Source organism: Coloeus monedula (genome assembly GCF_965178545.1).
Source record: "Coloeus monedula genome assembly, chromosome: Z".
NCBI lineage: Eukaryota > Metazoa > Chordata > Aves > Passeriformes > Corvidae > Coloeus > Coloeus monedula.
Window position 1 is genome coordinate 52,460,353 of NC_138822.1, and position 13,814 is coordinate 52,474,166.

The 13,814-nt window shown below is 36.1% G+C and overlaps 1 protein-coding gene across 2 annotated transcripts in view; it reads right to left on the minus strand.

The window, feature by feature from the left end:
- The window catches only part of HOOK3 (hook microtubule tethering protein 3), an 87,375-nt gene that overhangs the window by 6,677 nt on the left and 66,884 nt on the right, over positions 1-13,814 (minus strand). The window contains exons 17-22 of one of the 2 annotated variants that reach the window (XM_082301642.1): positions 10,517-10,551; positions 9,641-9,723; positions 8,213-8,313; positions 6,017-6,121; positions 5,839-5,910; positions 4,247-4,383 (exon numbers count right to left, since the gene is read on the minus strand). In XM_082301642.1, the coding sequence (XP_082157768.1) occupies positions 4,247-4,383; positions 5,839-5,910; positions 6,017-6,121; positions 8,213-8,313; positions 9,641-9,723; positions 10,517-10,551 (533 nt within the window). Of the gene's footprint in view, positions 1-3,978; positions 4,384-5,838; positions 5,911-6,016; positions 6,122-8,212; positions 8,314-9,640; positions 9,724-10,516; positions 10,552-13,814 lie in introns of those variants that run through there. The other variant, XM_082301643.1, reaches the window with a different exon arrangement.

Below are 13,814 nucleotides of genomic sequence, written 5' to 3' on the forward strand. Positions count from 1 at the left end.
AAAACTGAAATACTGTTTTACTTCATAAGAAAAAAAAAGTTAGCCACATTCAGGATAGTCTTCCTCCAAATCACTAACAAGAAGAAAATCAAGTGGTGACATTAAAATACCTTCCAACTACCAAATCTTCAGAAAATGTCAACACATCAGGACAATTAAACCCACTAAAAATCATCCAGGAAGCTGTTAAGTGTATAGTCTCATACACTAGAGAAGAAAGGAAAAGCAAAAGCTACTAGCACATGTCAAAATACCAAGGACTTTAAAATTGCCAAAAAGTTTTAAATTTTCTTGACAGCTTACACACGCCACTTACTATTTCAGATCATAATAAAGCAGTAATAGGAATATTGACTGTTAATTCTTTCATACACATACAAAAATGCCAGCGCTCCTTACAGAACAAAGAGCCACGGAAAACTTGCAGAAGCATTACTGCTAACACAACTGACACTTGAACAGGAGAAGATTGCCATCTGATTATTTCCAAACAGAATGAAAGGCATCTTATAGACATGATATATTTATTTCATTTTGCAATACATAAAGGTGAATATTCCAGATATGTATTTACCTTTGTACTGTGGGTGGAACACACAACCTTTAAATCAGATTACTTCCATTTTCACAGCACTTAGATAATACATGTTATGATCCAAGTGGTTATGTGTTGCTATCAAGAAAACATGGAACTTGAATATTTTTTTCCTGTAATGATCAGATCTGCTAAAAACTTAACTCTCCACAGAAGTACATGAACTGGACTGCACATACATCCTTTTAGGTCAGAAACTAAGCTTCGGCTCTGAACAATGAAAATATTTATCCATTTATCTGTTATCTTTTATTGGTATTAATTAAAATCTGTCAGAAAGATTATTCTGGGCAGATCCTCAGGACAGTACCCAGAAAAGTACTCTCATGAACTCCTCAGCTGTTTTATCTCTGCCCTGAAGAACGTTTTCTCTTTAAGCTCAGTTGTAGGGGATTTTTTCTGTAGTGTATCAGGACAGGATATAGCACTGGCTTAGTAATTACCACTACAATTTTGATTTAAATAGCCTTTATTGCCTCAGGGAAAAAAAGTATTCCTAAAAACTTCTCAGAACTATCTAGCATACTGAGAGAATTCTGTTTCACAGGTTGGGGTTTTTGCTTATATTCTTTTATTACTCAAGGTATGACAAATAGAGAACATTCACTGGTAGCTCCCCTATATATGTGTTTATTCCCTGGAGTCACAGTCTGAACTCCTTCTTTTTCTTAATACACACTGCTTACAAAGCTACATAACAAGCAAGGGAAATAATGAAACTGAACCCTTTTAATAAAGAAGCTGTTCTTGTGAAAAAGAAGGTTTAATGTTGGTAACCACTTGCACTCATCCACACAAAGATCAACAATGGATGTATGCAGCATATTAAAGAAGTAAAGCACTGAAGAACAAAGAATTTAACTCCTCTTAATCACTAATAGAAGACAGAACAAATGATTTACTGGAACTGGACAGCAACCAAGCATACGTCTGTAAGCGTGCAGTACATTTTTAGGTTTTTATATTCAACATGAATTCTGGGAAATACCAGAATTTCTGCAAGTTTGTAAATTCTCAAAGACAGAATGATTGTTCACTTGCCTAACAATTACTATGAGCGACAGTAAAGGTCAGATTCAATATGAGTCTTGTGTTGCTCTTTGATACTATATAATGATGCTATCTATCTGTGAAGGGAACTACAGAAAACACTTCAGTGTCTCAAAGGAAAAAGGAAAGACAGAATCACAACGCAGAAGAGAAAAGCCAACAACCACCAAGAAGCAAAAGAAGCCATGAGAGACTGGAAAGTAAAAGCATATGACAAGGCTTCTAACCAGCATCTGTTCACTCCTAACTCTGAAGGGCATTAGCCTGTCATCAAAACTTTGGAGGCAAAACAGTAAAACAAATAGTAACATATTAAAAGCAATTACTTTTATTCTAGTGTGCTGATTGTGTTCAAGTTCTTTTAGACCTATGCCTAATTAACAGCAATAAGTAATTAAATTACTAGACAAAATTAAGAGAGAAAACTTCCCATTAAGGTTCCATCCCTTTCTTTCACAAAGAGCCCTTGGCAGTTTAGTAACAGAAAAAGCCAGCTAGATTAAAATTAAAATAAAAATGGAGCTTTAGGTATTCTTAGGTTCTTGCTCTGGGTGATATAAAATGCTGTAACCTCAAGCAGAACATCAAATTCCCTCAGAGGAGTGGTCTTGCTCCTGTTCGCATATAGCATGTGGTAAAGACTTCTTCAAGTTACTAAAATCGATTGCACAACAAAATCAGTAAAAGATATCCCACACAAACTGCAATCATCTAGATAATTACAGATAGCATTTTGTATACAGAGCATTTTATATCTCAGTAAGACAGAAGATTGAGTGTATCACCTCACTGAGCTACAGAAATTATCCACAATCCCCTTTGCATTGTTACCTTTCTGCACACAAGAAACTTGCAATGTCTCATCTAATTTTTGCAAGCATAGCCCATACCAGTCATACACTGCATAAGTACAGAAAATTTTTAGAAAACCATGTTTTTCCAAATGTGAGGAATACAAGACAAAACTATGTGTAGAATTCAGCATCTGTTTTCTGGCAGGCAGGGTAACTAGAACTGAAAATATTTTTCAGACACTGAATGCATTTCCTAGCCCAGATTAAAACAGATGATGTACTCCAGGATAAAACAATAGTAATTTAAAATGTCATTCACCTGTTTATTACCCTTTAATCTAGGTGTGCTTGTTTTAATTACCTTTGCTCATTGCACCCAAGTTTTGAATTAAAATACACATTCAGATTGATAAATGCCAGGATGATTGATAAATGCTAGTACGTCTTTTCTGTAAGGGCATTTATGCAACAATGTCTCCACTTAGGAGGACATTAAAATCAGGTGAAAGAATAAATTTTTAAACCGACTGCATGCACCTTAGGGTCCAAACAGTCTCTAAATAAAAACCATTTAAAACTGAATCACAACACGAGGGTACATATATGAAACTTCCAGCCAATACTCAGGTTCTCTATGTCCATCAATTCTTTGTCAAAAATGATAGGGAATGCGTAGAACTGGTCAGGTAAAAAGCACAACTCTGTAGGAACAGAACCTAAACAGGAGGAGCCTCCATCCAGTGATCAACATGAAGGTGTTACAACAATTAATCAGCTATATACTAAAAAGGCAGTACAACAAATCACAGCCAGTTTCCAACAAAGTCAGCAATAAACTCACCTGAAGGCACTGGTACCATTAGTAAGGCAACTGATACAATTATACCCTGAATCAATATATTAAAAGCAAGTCTTTTGGTAGGGGATGACAACTGGAATACATTAACAATATTAATTAGGGCCTTGATCCATTATGTATTGGTCATCCATAATTATAAAATTTTAAAACAAATGTCCTTTTTAAATGGATGATAGAGTAGCATATTAGCACATTCTAAATACTTCTCCACCTTTTTAGAATATGTATTTAAGCATACACTTGACAAAGAAGAGTGGAATAAATCATTTGAAAGTATTCATCTCTACCAGCAAAAGAGTTAACACCAGTTGATAAAGAAAAACCTGGAAAAAAATCACCCTCTTTCCCTAAATGCCAAGAATAAGAGCAAACTTTGCACTTACGAGATTAAAAAAACCCCCCAATCTTTCTTTTTTGCATTGGTGAGTTTTTTTAGTATGAAATATATTTCACAATAATACTATAATCTAGCTTTGCATTTCTGTAATGAGATTTCAGCGTTTTTCTGAAGCAACAGGTTAGGAGATGAAACAAAAAGCTAATTCCCTTTGAACAAAAACAGTCTTATAAAGCATAACAACACTTATAGGCACAAAAGTACCAGCTGTGGTAAGAAATCTACATTGTCATATGTCCACATGAGGTTTTTCGTAAGAGACCAGGCTTCATACAAGTAAGACTGTTATTATACAGCACTCCTCTAGATGTTTTCAAAATTTTGGCACATTCAGAAAATGCAGAGAGAAATGAACTCCAAAAAATGTAAGCAAAGGGCATTACAGAACAATGAGAAAGCATAATATAACCCTTTCCTGAACTGTAAAATAATAGCAGTAACAAGGGAGAAAGAGAAAGGATGCTGGTTTATTTTCCTTGAATGTTGTCACTTGCAATAAAAGTGGCCTGGATCACAGGGCAGTTTTCTTTCTAAGGGCAAGGCTTCTCTACCTTGCTGTTGCTGGCTGGACATGACCAGGGTAAGATCTCCTTGTGCTCGTGGCTTGCCTTTGTCTAGCCAGGAAGGACTGTCCTGAGCCTGTACTAGCCAGTCTGTCTTCTGCTGCTTTCTTATGCAGAGTCATCCCCTACAAAGAGAAATTCTCAGTGATTACCAATACAGAACACTGAACAATTTTATTCATTTGCATTTTGTTCATTATTTCTGCCTTCATACTGACTAAACTAGTTTGAATTCCATACACAAAGCATCATATTTTCAAGGGCAAAGGTTAGATACTCTTCCTAATACTTTGTGTGGAACTCTTCCCCTTCCCTGCAGTCATTCTCCAGGTTTAGAGTAACCACCTAAGAACCCAAAATATGCTTCTCATGGCAATTAGATAATTCTTTTCAAAAGGGCTTCCCCCAATTCCCAGCTCTTTTCAGCATGTTGAGCTAGAAAAAGTACTTTTCTTCTGGAAAAAGTTTAGGTATTATCATCCTCTGTGGAAACACCAGCTCATATGTCAGAAGCACATCTTGGAGACAGTATGTTCTTATCAGGCAAAAATGCAACGAGGAAATTAAGAAAGCTGTGGTGGGTTGTGCAGTTGTGTATAAAAGCAGAGGCTAACTAAAGAATGATACAGACAAAGCTGTCACCATCTTGGTGTTCATGATAGGTCACTGAACTGTGGATCTTACCTCCGGCTTGTCTTCTACTTGTTAGTGGGACTATTGTTATAAAATTGGCTAAGGACACTGGTCACTTGAAAATACCTCCAATATGTAAACAATTCAAACACCCTGCCTGAGTTCAGACTTGCTATCCATGAACACAAGAAGGATGTAGAACAGCAAGAAGGAAACTCTTCCAAAGGAATACAGAGAGAAGGAATTTGAATTCTATGATGGAGCAGAGTGAAAGTTACAGATGTCAAGGAGTCTTTCTGTATGAAGAGAAGTTTCAATGCAACCAGTCTGCCAAAGAGATGTCTTGAACACAGCTGATGTGAATGACAACTTTCCTGGCACACAGGCCCAGAAAAAGCTGTATGGCTGCACAGATCACACCTTCTATTCAAACTTATTCTTTCAATAATTTAAGTGAGGGTCTTGCTGCTGCCCTCACTCTTCATACGGGGCTAAATTTGCACCCAGGTTAAAGGGATTGTTTCTCAGAGCACTTAAGCTGAACTGCAAGTTAACTGAATTGCTTTGATTGTGCCCCTTCATTAGAAACAACTGAAAGACGGGAGAGTGGTGAATCAAAGTAAATTTGAGCACTGTAATTTGTATAACTAAAGGGCTGTGATTACAAAATAGTGATCTGAGCCACTTCTGATTTTAAAACTTGAAAATTACAAACTTTTTTTTATTTTCCCCAAGGTTATTGTAGGAACATACTCTTACATAGATATAACTTAAAATTACTAAAAGGTATTTGTTTCTGTGTTTGTGTGTTGGAAAATGCTTCTCAAACAAAAATACTGTAAATGAATGAATGCTGTTATAAATATGCCAGAAACAAATAGTATTAATAGTTTCTTTCCTTTTTTTTTTTTTCTTCTTTTCAATTAAAAGGTTTGGGAGATTCTTACCATATTGTACCAGGCACTAACGATAAATTTCTCCTCCATTTCTCTTTGACTTTTTGTTTTCTCATATTCTTTCTATAAAACATAAAAAATCCATATATTTAAAGCCAAAGTGTAATAGAAGTATTAGTGTCTAACTAAAAAGCAATGAGCTTTTACCACAAAACACAAGGATTACTACCTCCAGGGAATGAAACATTCTGTCCCGCTCCTGCAACTGATTTTTCAGTGCCTGAATCTCAGGAGCAGCACCCTGGTTCTGTTTAGGATCTAATGTGCGGATGACCTGTAAGAGAAAACCAGTTTCCTTTTATTAAATCCTGCAAAAGCAATCTTGTTAAGGAATTAAAACTTTTTAAGTTAGGTTAAGAAATTTAAAAAAAAAAAGTAACTTAAAATATCTCTCATCAAGCATGCCATATTAGAGCTTCTGAACAGGGCCCTCTTTTACAGGACTCTGAAACAAAACTACTGACAAGAAAAAGTGATACCTAAAAGGTTCAGTAAACCAGAATCACATTTGTAGCTCCTAACCCAGGCTAGATTACCTTGGGGCCACAGTGATAGAAATATCTTCTGTAAGGTTTCTCTCTTTATAGTTATGGTTTTCCTGCCTGTCAATTTCTCCTGCTTGAAGAAGGACTGCTTCTGTCCTTATGGGAATTTGCCATGATTCACCAACCTAAAATACCAGATGTTGTAATTTCTAGGTAGCTCTGTTAAGCCAAGAAGCACTCTGTGGCACATGCATAACCACCATGCTACTAAAAAGATGAAGGGACACCTGGTACATTCGTATGTGTCATCCAAGAGTGCCAGCAAACCAAGCTAAACCAAGAACAAATCCAGCAAAATGCCTGAATCATTAAGCCTTTAATAGAAAATGGCTTGAAACTTTTTAACAACCTCTGGCTTTACAGAAATAAGACTTCTCATCTTCTCTCTTTCTACCTATTTCAGAATTGTGTCCAGATGCTGAAATAAAACAATGCTTTAAATCTCAGTGAGATATTTTTACTGTATGGTAAACATATAAATCCTATGAGGAGTGGCTGAGGGAGCTGGGGGTGTTTAGCCTGGAGAAAAGACAGCTCTGGGAGCCCTTATCACTCTTTACTTGAAAGGAAGTTGTAGCCAGATGGGGGTTGTGGCCGCTTCTCCCAGGCAGTCAGTGACAGGATGAGACACCATAGTCTCAAGCTGCTCCAGGCAAGGTTTGGGCTGGATTGTCAAGCATAGGAATGGGCTGCCTAGGGAGGTGGTGTAGTCACCATCCCTGGAGGTGTTCACGGAACTGCATGTGGCACTTAGTGCCATGGTCTAGTTAACAGAGTCGTGATCAGACAAAAGCTGGACTCAATGATTATCTTAGAGCTCTTTTCCAACTTAAATGATTGTATGATTCTATTATCTTCTATAAAAGCATGTTTTTTTCTAAGAAAATACTCATTAGACCTGGATACACTTTCCATAGCGGAATACTATAATGATTCTACTGGTCTTCACAAAAAACCCTGCACCAAAACCCATCAATAACAACAATGAGAAAAAAAGAAGACAACTCCAAACCAAACACAAATAAAACTCAAAATGAAAACTGATAAAAAGATTACAAAAAGTTAACCTAATTAATTCTACTGTCATATAAAAATACCCTATAGTAACACAGTACATAAAAATAAATAAGTCTTACTGAAAAAGGAAAAGCCATCTTTCAGTGGAATATACTCTAAGATGCAACAACCAAGAAAAATTGGGGGGTGGGCCAAGGGACAGAGGAGAAATTTGTTTAGACTTCCTGAAGACATTTCACAAGAAGTCATTCAGGAAACTCCACAGAAGTAAAGGAAGAAAGCATAAAGTTTTGCCAAATTAGGAACCTACTTACAGATTCCAATGTAATGATATGTATCCAAAGACACGGACACGCTTTTAAGAAACTCGAAATAGCCAAGTATAGTAAGAGAAGGGGACTATGATTAAGACCACAATATTGCCAGTTTAAAGCTAGTAGTATACCCATATCCTCAGTACTTAAATATCAATCACTTTCTCAACAGAAGCATATATTAAGCAGTAAAGGCAAAGAGAATGCTGAACATCATCAGAGAAATGTAACAGCTATTGAAGGTGATCCAGTCAAAAAGATCACTTTACTGAGGAAAAACATCAATAAAAGAGTCTCAAAAATGGGGTAATCTTCTGTAGAATTAATCCATATTAAATTCTGAAACAATAAGATGATAATCTATAGGCCTTCCTTCTCTTTTACTTGTTACTGTGTATAGATACCTCCTCCATTTTTACTCCCACAGAGTGGACATGTAATACAGTCTATGTCAGAGAGGGATCATTTACATGGAACACATCTACTTACACTTTTGGCCTTTTCCAAATACTTTTTGTATCGTTCTTCCATTTGCTTCATTTCCTCCTCCTTTTTCCGCAAAGCTTCTTGTAATTCCTCAATTTTAAGTGCTTTATGTCAGGAGACGCACACATTGGAAAATAGCATCATTATATTATGCATATTTTCATGTTTTACAAGAGACATTTAAGACACAGCTAAAATACTTCAGTTAAGAAAAGCTGACATAAGAAACCTGATGTGGTAGATATCACAGATTTAATTACTGTACAACTCAGAAACACATTAAAAATATGTACTCCTGTAAAATCTCATAAAATTGATTTTTTGGGACATAATTTTGCTTTTTAAAATTATGACAAAGAGAAATTGAATCATAAAGCAATCATATTACTGAACACATTTAGAAAACCAGTTTACTAAAGACTTACAGCTACTATAATATCTTGGCATGTAATACAGACAAATAGGATTTTTCTTATTTTATGTAAGAGGAATAATTCCTAACAGGCACAACTCCTGCTTAAATCTGCTAAACTGTAACATGAATATACTAAATTTAATTTTCCTCTCACATTTTCTTAAGCAGCAATTGAGATCAGTAGGACAATTTAATTGCACAGATTTTTCCTGTGTTGGTGTAAGAATGTGTCAAGCCACTATTACTTCTACATCTTCTATACAACTTCTCAGATCTCAGAAAACAAAATTATATTTTTTCTATTTTTCCTCCATCTTACTATGAATAAAATAATTTTACCACGAATCAGAAAACCTACCATTGGTTACAATCTTTTTGCCTTGTTCTATAACAACTAGTATTCTAAAAAAACCAGACTACCTCCATCATTACTTCTCTAGAAAAAATATAGCAATAATGTGCTAAAAACCAACTAGATGCAGGGTTCTGCATGCCCTCTGAGCAATATGATACATATCTTATATTCTCTTTGACCAGTAACTGAAAGTTTGCTCAAATGACAACACATTTTTGAAAACACATTGAAGGAATATACACTGGAAGTAAAGATGAGCCAGTTACAGCAGCAAGGATCTTCTAAATTAGGGTCTTAACGAGACATGACAGTTCTGGACAGCTAAGGTTCAACAGCAGTATGGCAGTGAGCTGGTATTTCTATGGCCAATGACATTGGGGTTTGGGACTAGATGATCTTTAAGGTTAATTCTAATCTCTTAGCATGCTATGATTCCATGATTTCTTACTACAGTGGTTTCTAAAATGTGATCCCATGCATTTCAAGTGCTAAGAGCATCTTTTTGGTCACCATAGTTTCCAGAGAAATTAACAACATACATGTCCCTTCCATTAAAAATGTACATTTTGCTTACCTGATACCTCCTTTAGGTATTATAATTAAAGATGTTGCACATGAAATAATTTATAAAGAAAAGAAATGGACTGCACAGGTAACTCACAACTGTTGTTGCATCTTGGTTCCAAATCTTCAATAATAGCTCGTTTCTTCTGTAGCTCATTGTTAGCTTCATGGAGCTTCTCACTGTTACAAACCACAAAAGCACATATTGTTTCCCCAGTAGTATTACTGTGCTTGAAATGAGCACTAAGCAGTACAGAAAACCCTCAGAGATAGATTATTTCTAAGGGGATGATTGATTTTTTTCTGTGGGGCTTAAGGACAAGAGACAATATCACTGTAGAAATATTTGTTAGATAAGATGAAAACCATCATTCTGTATGGAGAACTGCAACAGCAAACAGCTTCTTTATCAGTAACTGTACTTAACTTAGAACTTAAGAGCTAATTGTACAATGAGGGCCTAAAATGAATACTGATATTACATTGAGAAAGAATGGCTAAACCCAAAGGCAACAGAAAGTTCTTTTTGCAAGCCAGTCAAAAAGCAAATACTCTTTCAGGGAAATAAAAGATGTGCAAAAAGAGCACAATAAAATGATAGCACTTCCTAAAGTATTATCTTCTATCCCATAATGTATATTAAAGAGTAAACAAATTAATTTTGTTTATATTAGCATGCTTTCCTCAGAAGAAAATTACTTAGTCCTCTTGAGCAATGATTTGCACAACGTTAAGCAAAGCTTTCTACCCAACACAAAATGATGGTTCCCTCATCATTCTTACTTTCAAAATGGTTTTCTACGAGAAAAAAATATAGAATCTGAACAGCAGATTCCCAAATATTCCTGTGTTATCTAATGTCTCTTAGTTGCATATTTTCCAGATCCATGATTAATGAGTATCTGCCTTCCTCGCCATATAGAAAACACATCATTTCAAACTGCAAACAAAACAGGCAAATAAAAATACTTACAGATGTTCTTCAAGTTTCTTTTTCAGAAGAACTGACTAAAATAGAAAGTTAAATATTTTGTTTTAATATATTGTGAAACTCTAACATATTTAAAAAATTATTTGAAAACATGCAATTTTGTCACTCTAACCAAAATCCAACTTTTTTACTTCAGTTTTAGATCACAGCTGTAAAGCCTCTGTGGTAGCAACCTTTCTCTTCACAGCTGTGTGACTGTAGTAATATTAGAACCCTTTAAAACTTTACAAATATTTTCCCAGGAACTAGATCAATAAAAGCAAGATCCATAAATGACAGAATTCTATGGCAGTTGTCTTAATTTGTTCAGTACTTTGTATTGGAAAGCGCAGCAAAATCTCAAGAAGAGCTGTCCTACCAATACTGCATTGCAACTTGCATGAAGACACGTAGCAAATTAGTTGAAGTAAATTCCCATCCCCACAGAAACTAGAAGGAGTAGAGTATTTCTAACTGGAGTGTAGCAAAAATGTCACCTTGTTTGTGTTTCTTATCTTTCTTGATTACAGACACATAAAAATCACCGTACAACTTACAGTGTTCCACTTTCTGGTTAAATCACGTTTAGATAAGCTCTTTGAATAAAAACTTTGAAGTAATTTAAAAATTTTAAACTCACTTCATACACAGTGAGTATCTTTCAAAAAGAAAAAATATCCCAACTCAATAACTGTCTATGAACTGAAAGTAGTGTTAAGTAAATAGAAAGCCATACTCACAATAGCCTTGAGCAGAAGCCCATGCCAAGAAACAGAGATGACATTAGTATAAAGCAAAACAGCAGCCAACAGAAGAAACTATTTAGAAAGTCATGAACAGAAAAAGTTAAAGCTATGTATTTTTCACGCAGGCGCAATTTTTTCCTCTGTTCTCATGAGCAATTTCATCCTGTAACATTTTCTAAAACATGTCACTAAACCCAAAAATATAAAAATAATAAAGAAGCACATTTACAAATCATTGTGTTTAAACCAGAATTCCAAAGGAGAGCAACTGCTATTTTGGAAAGTAATTTTAAAATAAAAATCATACAACTAACAAAATGAAGGAAAATAGCCAGTCTGTTGGGCTACAATCAGAATTAAGAGATGCAGGTGTTTTTGTGGTGTGATACTGAATTGTGTTATTGCCACACTGATTGAATACAAAGCAAATGTAGAATATTTAAATCTGCAACTGCCTTTTTGGTTTCTATTTATCCAGTATTAATCACTGGTTTAGCATGTTACTGATGGTCCAAAACATCATCAAAATATAAGATAAAATCATCAACAAAATTACTTTATTTTTTTTTCTCCAATGTTTTTTCAACAAAGGTTTAGATACCTCGCTAACAGAAAAAATTACTGTTTGCACTCAAAAAGCAGTTTAGTTTGGTAATACTTCAAAATACTGTCTTTGATCACATTCCTGGGGCATGTTTTTTCAGTATTTTAAAAGAGATTTTCTTTTCGCACAACAAGAAAAGTGGGGAGCCATAAAAACAAGTCAACATGGCTCTGTTGACTTCACAGTCAGAAATCTGCAGCAGCTGAGGATCTGCAGGTTTTCCAGTCCCCTGAACAACTGCAGCAACACCACTTTTTCTGTAACAAAAAATATTTGTATGCATCTTTATCAGTCACAAATCATTTGAACTGTTCCCATCACTTATATTTGATCATTTAGGGGACTATCAGCTGGCTGGGACAAGAAAGAGAAAAAGTTGGAAGCAGTGCCCATTTCCCTAAGATAAGAAAATCAAAACTGAACTCAGCTTTTCTTTGTAATCCTTGTATTGCACTTGGGTTTATCTTGAAACAGGCAAAACTACTACTCAACACTGACTCCACTGGTGTATTATTTACCTAGTACCTGCACTGTTGAGGGAGTAACCCTCTCCCATCTAGATGGATCATGTCCTCACAAGCAAGAAATTCATTGTGATAAACAGCACAAACAATTTAAAGAAGCAGAACTCAGTTTACCCACATTAATTTACCCAAGACACATGATTAGGAAAAAGACTAAAACACTCGATATGCCATTTTAGGCACCCAAAGATCCTGTACATACTTGTCAGATCAATTCAAACAGATCACTCTAAATATGGGCAAACATTACTTCTGGGATTTCTGCAGTATCAGTAAGCTTTAAAGACTCATATACAAATCTAAAATATAATTAGTATAAAATTGTTCTCTCACAGGAAGATGAGTCTCCTAAAAATGGTAGAAATAAAAGTCCTTTTGCTTGAAGTTTCTTTCATGCTTAAACAAGCCAAAGGAACAAGTCTGTCCCCTTCCTCAGGGCAAAATTCGGTTTTGTTTCACATGTTAAGGTTATGGGCAGAATGGCTAGGCTCTGGCCTGAGATTAAGCTAACTTAGCAGGGTGTGGGAAACTATGGATCATCACTTCAGAAGACTGCTGGATGAGATCAACAGTGCTGTGAGGTGATTAAAGTCACAAAACAGCGCCATGATGGATGGTCAGATTTCAAGGATCCTGACAGTAGTGATAGAATGGTTTGGGTTGGAAGGGACTTTTAAAGGTCACATAGTCCAAACCCCTGCAACAAGCAGGGACATTTTCAACTAGGTCAGGTTGCTCAGAGCCCTGTCCAACCTGGCCTTGAATATTCCATGGATGGGGCATCCACAACTTCCCTGGGCAACCTGTTCTAGTGTCTCATCAAATGAACAAAGTGGCTGAACTTCACAGGTAACTGAAGAGGTAACAGAGTTCTGGGGACGTTTTAGGGAGGTGTTGTATCAGTAACAGCATGTAAGGCCAAGACTGCATGTTACATTATGTAAAACATTAGGCATGGGATGGATTTAACACATGGGGCAGAAGTAACTAAAGGCCAGGTGTTTATATAGGAAAGGATTAGGGCAGAGAACCGGAGAACAAGGATGATAAACGACAGTGGTAAGACATGCAAATGATGTAGTCGAAGCTGTTCGGGAAACTGTTGAGTAGCCCTGTGCAACTACTGCATTCTGGAAGCCAATAAATCAAAGCTATTCTGAGCACATCAGACATATCTGCGTTGATTCTGTAGTCTGAAAGATGGGGGAAAAGAGGCCTTTGCCTGGCTAGCAAGGTAACACCCAGGATGGACTAATCAATAATCCCAACAGAATGTGTCAGTGCCCATTACAGGCCCAATGACACACAGCTGCCCTCCACTGCACTTCAGTATAAAATCAGAACTGCTTGCCCATGTGGACCTTGGCGCACAGCATGTATCACTGCAAGGACACTTGCCTGGGTTAGGACAGTACCTCTATGTCTTT